The following is a 12,983-nucleotide window of genomic DNA, read 5'->3' as shown; positions in this document are numbered from 1 at the left end:
CCAAAATGAGCCCGATCGTGAAGACCTTGAGTAATCGGCCTGCCGCGCCCCGAGCCCCACATGCGCGGCGAGGCGTGAGGGGACGGGACACTTTGCACCCGAAAACGTTTGGTCCACCAGCTAAGGACGCGGCCAGGGCTGGATGTGGTGCCTGTGAGGAGAGAATTGGTGGCCGAAATTTCGCTTGATGAGACCGCGTCCCGAAAATTTAGAAAGACCGGACGGACCAGAAAGACGGGTACAAACTGCCCGTTTGTAATGGGGGTTCGTCTTCCTGCAAGCTGTTTGTGTCTGCTGGGGAGAACAGCTTAGAATTTTGATTTCTGAGAGCTCACGCCCGGCTTCTTTTAAAAGCGGCCTGGAGCTAAAAGCTATAGTCACTTGCAGAACGGATGAATGATTTGATTGAAAATATGGGGCGTTCTGCCGGGGCTAATGAAACGTTTAAATAGATTCTTTCAAAAGTATTGGGTGATTTTGTTTCGGAGGATCGTAATTGAATTAAGTGAATTTTACCCGCGGAGCACAGGGTTGCACACAAGTTGAGAAAATTCTCGCTCAACTGGGTCATCGAGTTAGCGGACAGAATCGAAGACACAAAAAACAGACGTTTACAGGAAGGAAAATCGGGGAACAAGATTTTTAGGTGGGAGGCCAGTCAGATCAAATGGATCTCCTGAGACCGGACGTGCTGAGGTAAGGTTTGTGAAAACCCAACATTTGAGAACGCGACAAGATTTATTAGGGGGTGTTAATCATCATTTTTTTCAAATCCAGCTTTAGCCCTGGTTTTAGAATACAACAGTACATTCTAAGACTTTTAGTAAATTTTTTTTGAACTTTTCGTCCAAGGTTTTTCCTTAAATTCCCTTACAATGCAATTTTGGTAGAGAGGTGACTTTCTTTAACAATAAACAGATAAAACCAAGCAACCACACGGCATTTAACATCATATTATAGTGAACATAAAACTATAAACTGCGAACGCTTTCGGCCATACTCACGATGCACGGCATTGCACTCCAGCCAATAAAAGAAAACATTAATGAATGAACCGTTTTTTCATGAAACTAACCGTTTTTCATCGATGGTTTTATTGGGCCACAAGCCGAATACAGAGAGCTTTGGCACCATGGTTTTTGGTTAACCTGTACACCGGTGGAAGCCCAGCCTGCATGACCCTACATCTATAGCTCAGCCAGCCATTGATATTATAACTACCTTGACCATATATTCATAGGGTCAAGGATCCTATATCCGCAAGTCCTTGTCCCCTATATCCTTGACCCTATATCCACAAGTAGGCGATTGCGATCACTATCAGTTTGAGCAATAGTAGCAACGATCACTAATTGACATACTGTACATTAAGCCCACACCCGGACATAACTTAGACTACAACGGATCTTGTCATTAAACTTTTCACAGTGTCTAAAAAGTAATTTTTTGATACAACATATAACATGAGTTTTTATGCTGTAGTTTTTACAAAAAATTCCAGGAAATATTTCCATAGAAAATCCGACATTGTTGTACGAAAAGCTATTTACGGCCCAGAAGTAGGCTATTTCTATACTGGTAGAAAAAGTTACATAGCATAGATTTATTATAAAAATATTGCCGTCAGGGACTTTTGGAGTTGATGTTTACATATAGCGTATTTGCACAAAAATAATATTGGCCTACAGAAATATCCATGTACATATACAAAAGAGCAAACAGCCTGTGAAAGTTTCTAAATGGGTAGAGAAAAGCAAAATTAATCCCCCTCCCTAGTTTTATTGCCATTGTTGTGTTGTTTTTTTTTTTTCATATATTTTGATTATATTATTCAAATATAATTATTTATTCATTGATATAAATATATGAAGAAAAAAAAACAACAATGGCAGTAAAACTTTATGCTAGATTATGTAACAGTAGACAGATTGATATACAAGATTCAGTTATTTTCCGCCCTAGTTGTATATATATGGCATTTCACAATGTTGAAAACAATACATGCGCTTGGAAGCCATTCTAAATACAATTAATGTCTTAAAGCTCAGGTCTTGCAGCTGCCACTGTACTTGAATGAATAACACTGGTCAACATTTTTTTTTTTTTTTCTTGCACGGGCTTTGAGAACTGATTTAAGGTAACTTTAGGGTGCTGAATCCGAATCTGACCTCAGATTTATCCTATCACGTCAGGTTTGTGAGATATGATAACAGGAAATTGTTTCTTTTGTCAAAAGTTGAAGATTTGGCGTTGCGTTTACCACCAACATATGCAGTGCTATAACGAAAGGTTAGTGTTAGACAGGCCAAAACAGCTTGAATATGGTTACTGAACAAGCATTGCCATAGGCCTGTTTAAATCTTTGTGGTTTCATGCAAAACATTGACGGGGTGGAGGTCAGTTATACTTTTAGACTCCCTTTTAGCTTGTTACTACTGCATGGTAAATAATGTTGGTTAAAAAAAATTGGTATCAAAATTATAGTTGGCTGGTGTATTTCAGCTACTTATGTACTACATGGCCTGGATTTCTGGATATAGCACAATGTTTATGTGTAATAAACGCAACGTCAAATCTTCCACTTTTGACAACAGTAACAATTTGCTGTTATCATATCTCACAAACCTGACGTGATAGGATAAATATGAGGCCAGATTCGGATTCAGCACCCCAAAATTACCCTAAATCCATTGAAAAACTCCATGCAAGAAAAGTTGTGTTGACCAGTGTAATAATAATAATAATATGTTATGGTTTTATTTACCCTCTTCAACCGCTAAGACCTTTTAGCCACAGGGCTTATTGATTATATCAGATTTACGATGTCATTACATTATTACCCGACTTATTCTCACTGCGATATGCAAGAAAGAAAACAGTCGACACCGATTTTAAAGTCTTTGGTTTGACCTGACGGGGAATCGATCTCAGATCTACCAGCACCAGAGCCCAAGGTGAAACTACTCCGCAACTGAGCTGTCCCAAGATGTGAAGATTGTTATTGAAACCGTTAACGTGATATAAAGTGTACTGGAAACGCTGATTAACATGTAATCAAGATACATGGCAAATGAATCTGAACGCGGGAACGTGCCTGGACGTAATGGAAAACAACGCACGTGAGGTATAAAAATAATACAGTGGTCCCTGCATATTAAGCCCACAGTTAACAGGCCTACCCGCTTGTTAATCCCAACTTGACACGGTTGGGAATTACTAAATAAATTGGAATAGCAGAGATTCGTCCCAGCTTGATAGGCCCACCTGCGTAATCCCAAAATCACCCATTCCCGAGGTGGGCTTCATAAGCTGGGACTAATGTAACTGCATTAGATAACACTAATGTAAATGCACATGCACAACACCTCCCCAATAAAATTAATGCTACCCATAACGCTACAGTGGTTACCGTCTTTGCGATTACCTCAATATAAGGTCGACTTTCATTAAATCGGCAATCAATTATGTATGGGTTTTAAATGCAATCGACGAGGTTCGTCTTCGTAAGCAATCGGCAACTTTGGGAATCCTCTCCTGTAGTCAGCGATGGAAGACCGTTGCGTTGTTATGGAACCAGAGACGGTATTGTCTCTAGATTGTGAAGTCAGAGTCGGATGCCTTTGCTTTGACTTTACAACACCGTTGACAAAGTACACTACTGCATTGTCTCCATACTAACTCTTTTTAAAGATTGTGAGAGAGTTTAAGTAATGTAAAATTTTAATTCCTTTACGTTAAAAAAGTTTGCGGTCTCAACCTTATTCCTCCTTCCCCATTTAAACAGGTACATTGTTAACACCACCGCAAATGTTTTTAGCGGCCGTCACTAAAAAAACACAGGTAGAATTCGAGGTAATGACGAGATGGTGTTATAGCTTACGGCATTGCCTATATAATTAGTAGCCTTTAAGCCTATATAGCCTATATAAATTGTCACTTCATGAATTAAAAAAAAGTAGATTTCTTGTTTTTTCGTTTAACTTTTTATAATCTCAAAATAGCTGGTATAGATTTATACCAATACAAAGCAAAATTCTACACAAGTTCTAAGAAATAATTTTCAGTTTTAAATTTGCCAATGACATACTAGACAACTACAGACAACATACTGTAACAGTTCTTCTTCGTCGTATGAGCTGTTCTTCGGGACTATATGTTTGGGCATGATGTCATCAGCCACTCGACAGTCTCGTCATCCAGGGTCTTCAGTCCAAGCGTTCCATGTGGTGGTTGATGGATTGGGCAGTCATGGACGACATGATCTACTGTCTGGTCTGTGGCGCCACACTCGCATCCCGGTGAGGGAGCCAGGCCCCATCTGCACATGTCTGAACGAAAGCGACCGACGCCGGTTCGTAGGCGGTTAAGCCGGACCCACGCAAGTCTTGCGAGGGACATTCCCGGAGGGTGGGGATCGACGTCGGGTAGGAAATCATGGAGTCGGGAGGTGTTGTTTTGCCACTCCATGTTCCATGTGTAGTTCGTCCAGTGTGCCGCACTTATTCCAAGATCTTCAACGTTGTTCAGAAGCTGTTGTGCGGCGGGCACAAATGGGTGTCTTGATTTCAGTCGCTGCTGTCCTCCAGGTAGGCGCTGGAGTTTACTGTGGAGGAGGTGGTCGGGGTCCAGTGCGCGACGAGCAAGGGAAATAATGGCTCCTTTACGGCGAAGCTCAGCAGGTTGGATGCCTGCAAGGATGGGAAGGCAGTCCGTTGGAGTGGGACGCAGGCATCCAGTCACAGTGCGTAGTGCGTCATTGATGGCGGTGTCAATGTGGCGGGTGTGAGAGCTGCGGCACCACACTGGTGCGCTGTACTCAGCGGTAGAATGGGCGGGGGCCAAGGTAGCTGTGCGAAGGGTTTTCGCATCAGCTCCCCAGCCGGAACCCGCCAGCCGCCTCAAAAGTGCAACGCGCGTCGATAGTTTTTTGCGCAGTGACTCCAGGTGTCGTCGGTAATAGTTTATATTGTTAAAGTCGAATCCACAATTCAACATAACATTCTTGTAAGGCAAATGCATTTTAGCTTTTATTTTTTCAATTTTAAACGTTTCAATAGTTTGCCAAGATGTTGCTATTGGTTCTGATAACGTCTGTTATCTGAAACAATTGTTGTTGTGACATAATTTTTTTCGAAGAGAAAATCTATTTACTTGAAACTTTGGATCAGCAAATAGTTTACATTTACCTGAAAACTGTGACTCCAATTGTCTTTCCAAAGCTGATATTTCACCTGCAAAGTTATCCATATGTGTTGCAAATTAGAAAAAGAGCATCAAAAATGATTCATATTTATAGTATCGAATCAGCCGACCGCGAATCTTTCAAAGCTGATTCAGGTAATCGTCTGATTAGATAATCAAGAACCAGTTTGGGCAAAGTTTATCTGTGAATTAGTAATAGGAAATTCTAATCATCTGTTTGTGATTAGGACATACGAAGAAACGTAGCCCACGACATAAATTGCTTTCAAGAGTTGCTTAATTTGTTTCATCGTTGTATATAATAATCTGTGTATAATAATCGGTGTAGGCCACAATCCACTGCTAGTGCATCTGCCGAGTAGTGTACAAGACAGTAGATGGGGCGACAGTTGGTTAAACGACTGTTCATCAAAACAACAGTTGAAGTAAGTAGTCCTCAAAATAAATAGATCAATTAGGAGCTTAAGTTGCTCGGTGTACAATTCAGTGCTGGTGCATCTAACCCTGATTGTAATAAGAGAGTTGTAGATGGAACGAATACAAACGAATTTGTTTTCACACGGGTCAGTTCAATCTTTAGCAGCTTATTCAAATAGAATCTCAAATAGAAGAAGATGTTTCATCTTCTTGATTTGATAGATGGAACGACATTCAGTAGAACAACTTTTTATCGAAATCACAGTTGATAGAATGGTAGAAATCGATAGATATAGATATCTAACATGAGCTAAAATTTTAGAAATCAAAATCCAAACAGTTAAAATCTCCCAGTGTTACAGAGTTTAATGAAATCCGATATTTAATCATCCAATCTATCCAAATCCCCAGCTCCCTTGCAGTAGGATCAATCATCGTTTAGTATCATATTTCGTTAGTTTTGTTTCGACTGAACTTTAGGTCATAAATTTGTAAACAACTTACTTCGGAGGTCTGTCACAACTGAGTTGTCTGCTGGAATCCCAGGATCACCTTTTTCTCCCTTTTCACCTCCTACTCCTCTCGCTCCAATCGGACCTTTCTTCCCAGGAGGACCTTGCATGAGTTCTCTAGTGGCATCATTGTTGAAGACTGATGACCCTGTAGATGTCCCTGATGATCTCAAGCAAGTCAATTGCTCTTGAGCGCAGCAAGACAGCACGAGAAATACAAACAAAACTGAACTTTTACACAACATGTTTTTCTAAACAAAACACCTCTAAACAAATTTAGTTCAAAATTTGTAAAAATGAAATGTATAATGTAATAAATGCGAGTTACCTGACCTATAATACTTTATTTACTTGTTCAATATTTTGCATATAAGCAGGGCTTTGGAGTAGGAATCGGAGAGATTTTAGCGTCCTGACTTGGAGATGGAATCAATAGTAATAAAACAGCGGACTGCTCCTCCAACTTGATACAAAACGATGAACAATATAATGCATGCTTCAATCTTTTTCACAATATTGTTTTTGTTTTCCGTGTTGCGCTGTAGCCTAGATCTTTACTCAAAAATGCAAGTGTTTGTTCTTGTCAGTTTCTTTTGAAATTCAGAGTTCTAAATATTGATCACAACTTACAGTAAGTGAAATACAATTTTAAATAAATGAAAAAAGGCAATATTTAAAAAAATTGGCAGTACTTGAAAATCTGGCAACACTGAATTCTGCGAGTTGTAAACGGAAGAGTTGGAGTCAGAGTCGCATATTTTTTCCATCGCATTGCAAACATTATTTTTGTGATTGATTTACAGCATTAGCATATTTTCTTTTCTAACTTGGTCATGTGATGTTAGTTGAAAGATAATCTGAAGTTTATGACTGTAGGCAACTTATCCTTTGAAAATCCGGCAGTTGATTGCGATTAAAGACGCTCTCAACGTTAGGCTTTGGGAAGAGCTCAGATTGCTCAACAATCAAACAGCTACAACAACATCAGCAACAGCAATCCAATTATAAATAAGGCATTCGTTTGGACTTACATTCATGCAAGCATGTTTGATTTTGCTTGTACATCATAGTTTTAGTTTGTTAGACTGCTGGGTAGCTAATGTAGCAACACCATGTGAATAAACAATTTTCAACATAAGACAAGTGGCTCTGTTTTGGCGTTTTTAAACAAGTCGGGGTTTGTAAAGATTGGGAAGAAATCAGTTACGGAATGACGTAAGTGTTGTGTCTGCCTAGCCTGCTTTACACAATTTTACAGTTCAGATTTAACTTGCTTGTCATAGCACTTGTATTTGCGTGGCGGAACGAAGAATACTCGACAGCGAGACACGATTCATTATATACTATCGCTTTACGAGTTTCGATTATAGATAATGTAACTGCACAGACACTAGGCCTACATCTCTTTCCTTTTCAGAATCAAACACTATTTCGAAATGTAGTCAACAGATCAAGAAGAAAACATAACAGGTCTGGTTGAACACAACACAGTAGATTACATAACAAAGTTAATATCAACGTGATTCTATTGTTTATTGAAATAAGCACTAACAAATAATACATAAAATGCAGACAGATACAACACAATGAAAGGGAAAATATATTTTGGAGGGTGGCCAACAATAGCACTAGTGAGTGCCAAAAACAAACACCGGTAGTCCCTAGTTATGACCAAGCAGGCCTAACCCACCCAAATACTATAACTGAGCCAACAAAAAAAAAAACCAGGCTACCTCAGAAAAAAAAAGAATGGGGAGAATGACAACTCCAATCGAGAGCGTCATGAGCCACCAGATTATTTGAAAGCCGATGTTCAGCTGTTCAATCGTGGAACAGATTTTGCTTGTAAGTTTGTCTATAGTCTGATATTCAAACATTAAGGTTAAGTGCTGTAAAATAAAAAAAATAATTAGCATAAACCTTTTAAAGCCAGAAGTTAAGCCAGGAGTCGAACTAGCCATGCAGCAAGCAAGAGCACACCGTTACTCTACAGTAGAGTATTTCCCACGAAAATAAATTCAACAATCTGCACGCCAAGAATTGTTATAGTTCAGTGGAGGCGGCAGAGAGCAATTCAACGTGGGAAGAAAGGTAACGACTAGAACATCACACGGCCAGGGCGAAAGAGAAAATTGAATTGAGTCCTGTCTTTGTCATGAGTTACCATGGGGGGTGGGGGAACAGGTTATACCTGGGACTGGTATATAAGTCCCCCCCCCCCACCTCCCCTGGTAACTCATGACAAAGACAGGCTCAACTCAATTTTCTCTTTCGCCCTGGCCGTGTGATGTTCTAGTCTTTTCGGGGAAGAAAGGGGAAAAATCCTCAAGCGGATTCTACACAAAATATAAAAGAAACGTAACCATGTTAAAAAATTTCATGATTCGAACAATGACCTAACAGTCCCAACTCACTGATGTGTCTTCGAAACATAATGTCTCGACTGAGATTTTTTCTGATTCAACTGATGTACTGCATGAACAAAATAGAATAATAAAATTTACGAAAACTTTCAGATTACTCAGTGTGCCTTTTTGTGTCATAATTAGGGCAACCAAAAGTCAATCAAGTCAAAATTTTTCTGCCTTGTTCAAAGTCTATAAAACGTCCATAAACTAAATTTCAGGCTGACACGAAGAGAGGTTTAAAAGTTATTAAGTGAAAACAAAGTCAAATTTCATGGTTAGATCAAAATTTTCTTTTTACGTAGTTTTTCTTCTCTCTATTGATATTTTTATAGAGCTACACAGATACGGATTTTTTGTTGCAATTTCTGTTGCTATTCTGACGTAATAATACGTTTGTTGCAATTTCTGAGGTAATAATCTTGTTTCGCCCACCTCTGACGATTGAATATTAGCCAACTACGGCGCTGTTGATGATTTGGTTGCCAGGGTAAAAGCAGTGACCATTAAAAACAGGTCAAGAAGAGCTAGTTTTACTTCTATTGGCCAACCTCCACAGCCAATTGTAACTTGATGGGGCACTTGGTTGAAAGCTGCTTTCTATTATTCAAGAAGTCTACCCTAAGTAAAAAATATTGTGGAAGGCTTCCATGATGGTGGTGTCTTGCTGCGGAGTGCTCAAGATGCTGCAAAAGCCCCCAATTTATCTACTCGCCTTATAGAAATAGAGGAGCAGTACAGTGCACTGTTTGATATAATTCAAAAGATGGAGGACAGACGTTACACTATTCAAGAAGCTTACCAGAAAATGACGTCCCTTGACTTTGGTGTTGATGGCTGCCAAATTGGAAAATATATTCAAGCAAGAATCTCAAGAAATGACATCTAGTGCATTGTGAAAATGGGACGAGATGATATTTCACCACATTTATTTAGCCTGCTGAGGAACTCCCAAGCAACTTTTGTATCAGTAGAGAGAAGCTTCTCCATTTTAGGACAAATTTTGGCGAGAGCCAGGAACTTCAAAGGCGATAATGTGAAACATTACTTGATGTTGAAGTATAATAGAGCAGAACCCTCTCAGTAATTTCGAGATATTTAAAGACAATCTATTTATACTTAACAATTACAATTACAAAACATTATTACAATTATACTACGCACTGGTACATTCTCATATCGTATATGGGATAACGATTTGGGGTTCATGCTGCAAGACACAAATGAACAAGCTTAGCACCTTACAAAATAAGGCTGTCAGAATAGTAGCAGGTGGCAGGTGGTCTGATCATGTCACACCTTTCTATAAGAAACTTAACATACTCAAGCTTAAAGATTTGTACGAACATGAAATTGCTAAATTCATGTTTAAATTTGATACGGATGTATTGCCTCTGCCTTTCGCACACTACTTTGAAAAAACCAAACTCATGTATAATGCACGACTTACTAGACACTCTTCCAATGATTGTTATTTTGTCCCACGTTACGCCTCATCCCGACTCCAGCGCAGCATTAAATATGCCGGAGTGAAAGTCTGGAACTCCTTACCAACGAGCTTGCGTAAATTGTCATTTTATTCTTTTAAAAAACAACACAAATACTCACTCATCGCCAAATATTAGCACGATTAATTTTGTATTACCTTTATGCTACCGATAGACTACTAAATATATTTCTCTATGACCATCTTCTAACACCTTGTCTCAATTTTCGTTATTGAATTATTCTTATCGCAATTTTAGAACTTCTATTAGAATCTGGGGTATCTGCTTGACTCGAAGACCCATGGTCTCTTCGCAGATTCCCGTTGCTGGAAATTCCTTTTTTATTGCTGTATTTATTGTATTATATTTACCTACAACGAAATAAAATCAATCAATCAATCAATCAATCAATCTATATTTATCTTTTGCAGTTTTTCGAGTGACTTTCATTACCTGTTCGTTATCTGTGGTGTCGTTGATTCTTCCACATTTTTATTTTATTTTATTAGAAAAAGAAGATATCTTTACCTAACGGTTTGATTTCTAGTATGCTGTGTATTTCGCATTTGGTTTGCCAACGCAAAGAGTTATTGGTCAAAATTAGGTCAAAATTTGTAAATTATAAAGTCAAAATTTCAAGTTTTTAGGTCAAAAAATTGGTTGCCCTAGTCATAATTAATTTTATTCGTAAGATACTCAAGCGTTTATGACCCAACATCTACGTCAGTGGTTTTAAAACGTTTTTCGTTGCAACGTTTTTGAAAATTTTGTTGGACTTGCAACGCACTCAGCGCTAGGAATTTCAGTCATTTTTATTTATTTATGTTCTAGCCTTTATTTGTCTCACGACGAAATGAATTTAGAATTGCGCTATGTGATTGTTAAATCATTAAGCAATTGCTACAGTTTCGCAATGATGAGTTCTCATGCACATTGCATGGGATATTTAAACCAGTGATCCCTAAACTTTTTCTATTCGCGTACCATTTAGCAGTTTCATAAAGTGTTCGCGTATACCACCTATGCTACAACCAGAAAATCTCAAAAACATACAGTAAAAGGCAAGAAAGTTTAACGAATTTTAATACGACTTTAATATGAGACTAAATATAATTACAGTAAGTTGTTGAGCTGTCAGATTAGTAGAAGACAAAAAATAGGGTGGACTGCTATTGCTCCTAGGCCTATCAGTAGCAATATTGAAAACTGAAAAATTTTGGCTTTTCTGTTAGACAACCCAGGTCAGAGGTTCTGAAACTGTGCGTCGCCACGCCCTTGGTGCTTGGTTTCAATTTTTCAAGGGCGTCACACAATGATTCTGCTTTGTATCCAAACTCAATTGCATAATAAAGCGCTCACAGATATTGTTATATTGTTGTCAAAAAATATATTTCAATGTACACCCAAACTCACTCATATTACTTTGTTTATTGATGCAAGGGGCAATATTTCTAGCAACACACGTCACACAATACAAAAGGGCTGCACTTTACGCCATGAGCTTTTATCTGGTATCATGGTTAATAGCAAAAGACCTTGCAATCGTATAACCAGCCCAACTCGTTTAGATATGTAGATCATGGGTCACCAACCTTTTTTGCATGCGGGCCACTTTGGCACTAAGGAGAGCTGTGGCGGGCCGCACAAATAAAATGTTACGTATGTTGACTCTTATGCTAGAAAAGAACGCATTTCGTACCCAGTATCCAACGTTACATGTTGTTCATATTTATGTTAGAATACCGCAGCAACGAAATTAATCGAACAACGCTACTGCCAGGCCAAGCTTCTTTTACAACACTTTTGACTTTTTTAACAATGTCTAATAAACGAGGCCACTTGTTTTGCGCACTTATAGCGAGGCGAGCGGTTTCATCAGAATATTCATCGCCAAGCAAAAATGGTGTTGTCACTTCGCTTCATAAAAGATATCTTGCAAGTAACAGTTTCAGTAAACAAGGATATGTTTGACACATTGCAATACAGGCAACAATAGTGGCCTGCAAACATATCAGCGAAAAATAGGCTCCAATAACAGGGAAAAAGAAACCAGGCACCATGAAACAAACGCTTGCGGAAATCACCGAAAAATCGTAATTCTATCGTAATTCATGAACAGTCTTCTCTCTAAAAAAGCTATGAGTTGGTTTTTCATCCTTTTTGTGAGAGTCTATAAAACCGTCTTTCTTTAATCATACACAACTGTCACTTGACTGCGGTGCTTATTAGCGTGGCAAGAATTTGTTAACAACATTTTGCAGTACTTGCTTATGCAGTACATACACTAAAATTGGAGCGATACAGAGAAAATTAGCATGACCCCTGCGCAAGGATGACACGCAAAATCGTGAAGCGTTCCATATTTCTTCAAAAAAAACATTTTGCAGTACTAAGCTAAATATTTTCATAATAGGCTACAATCAGAAAAAGTCTTTAAATTTATTTATAATATTTTGCCAATATATTATAAATTGAGTTGGCACACCGACCTATTTTGCCAACACAAACTTGCGTAAAAGAACACTGCTCGTGAAATCCAATAATGCTCGTGAAACGCACACTAGTGTTTACATGACATTTGCAAACTTAAAATAAGTAACCCTATGCTCACAGACAATTTCGAAATCACAACAAAAACAATAATAACAACTGGGACAGTGTGGCTGGACATCGCATTGGAATAACTTGAAACACCCCCCACCTGGAACTATAATCTGATTGGTCGGTTTGTGGAATCGTATGCAAAGCGAAAATATGCTTCCCGGAAAGTATTTTTTGCCTTCATGCTCTTTAACTCCTCAAGAAAAGTATATTTTGGTTATACTTGTACGCTGATACCTTTCGCGGGCCGCCATTTGGTGACCCCTGATGTAGATTATTTATCAGATATAATTTTAAACTAAGTTATTTATGAGATATAGTTCTATGAACGCATATAGTTTATAATTACACATAACCTT

The 12,983-nt window shown here is 38.6% G+C and overlaps 1 protein-coding gene and 1 non-coding gene across 2 annotated transcripts in view; one reads left to right on the top strand and one right to left on the bottom strand.

Annotated features, from left to right (window-relative positions):
* The window catches only part of LOC145777486 (uncharacterized), a 29,504-nt gene extending 23,128 nt beyond the window's left edge, over positions 1 to 6,376 (bottom strand). Inside the window, exons 1-2 of the mRNA XM_082588904.1 lie at positions 6,124 to 6,376; positions 5,187 to 5,231 (exon numbers count right to left, since the gene is read on the bottom strand). Of these exons, the coding sequence (XP_082445030.1) occupies positions 5,187 to 5,231; positions 6,124 to 6,376 (298 nt within the window). The remainder of the gene's footprint in view (positions 1 to 5,186; positions 5,232 to 6,123) is intronic.
* A 5,907-nt stretch (positions 6,377 to 12,283) lies between these two features.
* On the top strand, positions 12,284 to 12,390 carry LOC145785140 (U6 spliceosomal RNA). The gene has a single exon (XR_014291132.1). It is a non-coding gene; the product is annotated as a U6 spliceosomal RNA (small nuclear RNA).
* Positions 12,391 to 12,983: the final 593 nt, after the last annotated feature.

Source organism: Aplidium turbinatum, chromosome 1, assembly GCF_918807975.1.
Source record: "Aplidium turbinatum chromosome 1, kaAplTurb1.1, whole genome shotgun sequence".
Classification (NCBI taxonomy): Eukaryota; Metazoa; Chordata; class Ascidiacea; order Aplousobranchia; family Polyclinidae; genus Aplidium; species Aplidium turbinatum.
This window is presented reverse-complemented; position numbering and strand designations above follow the sequence as displayed.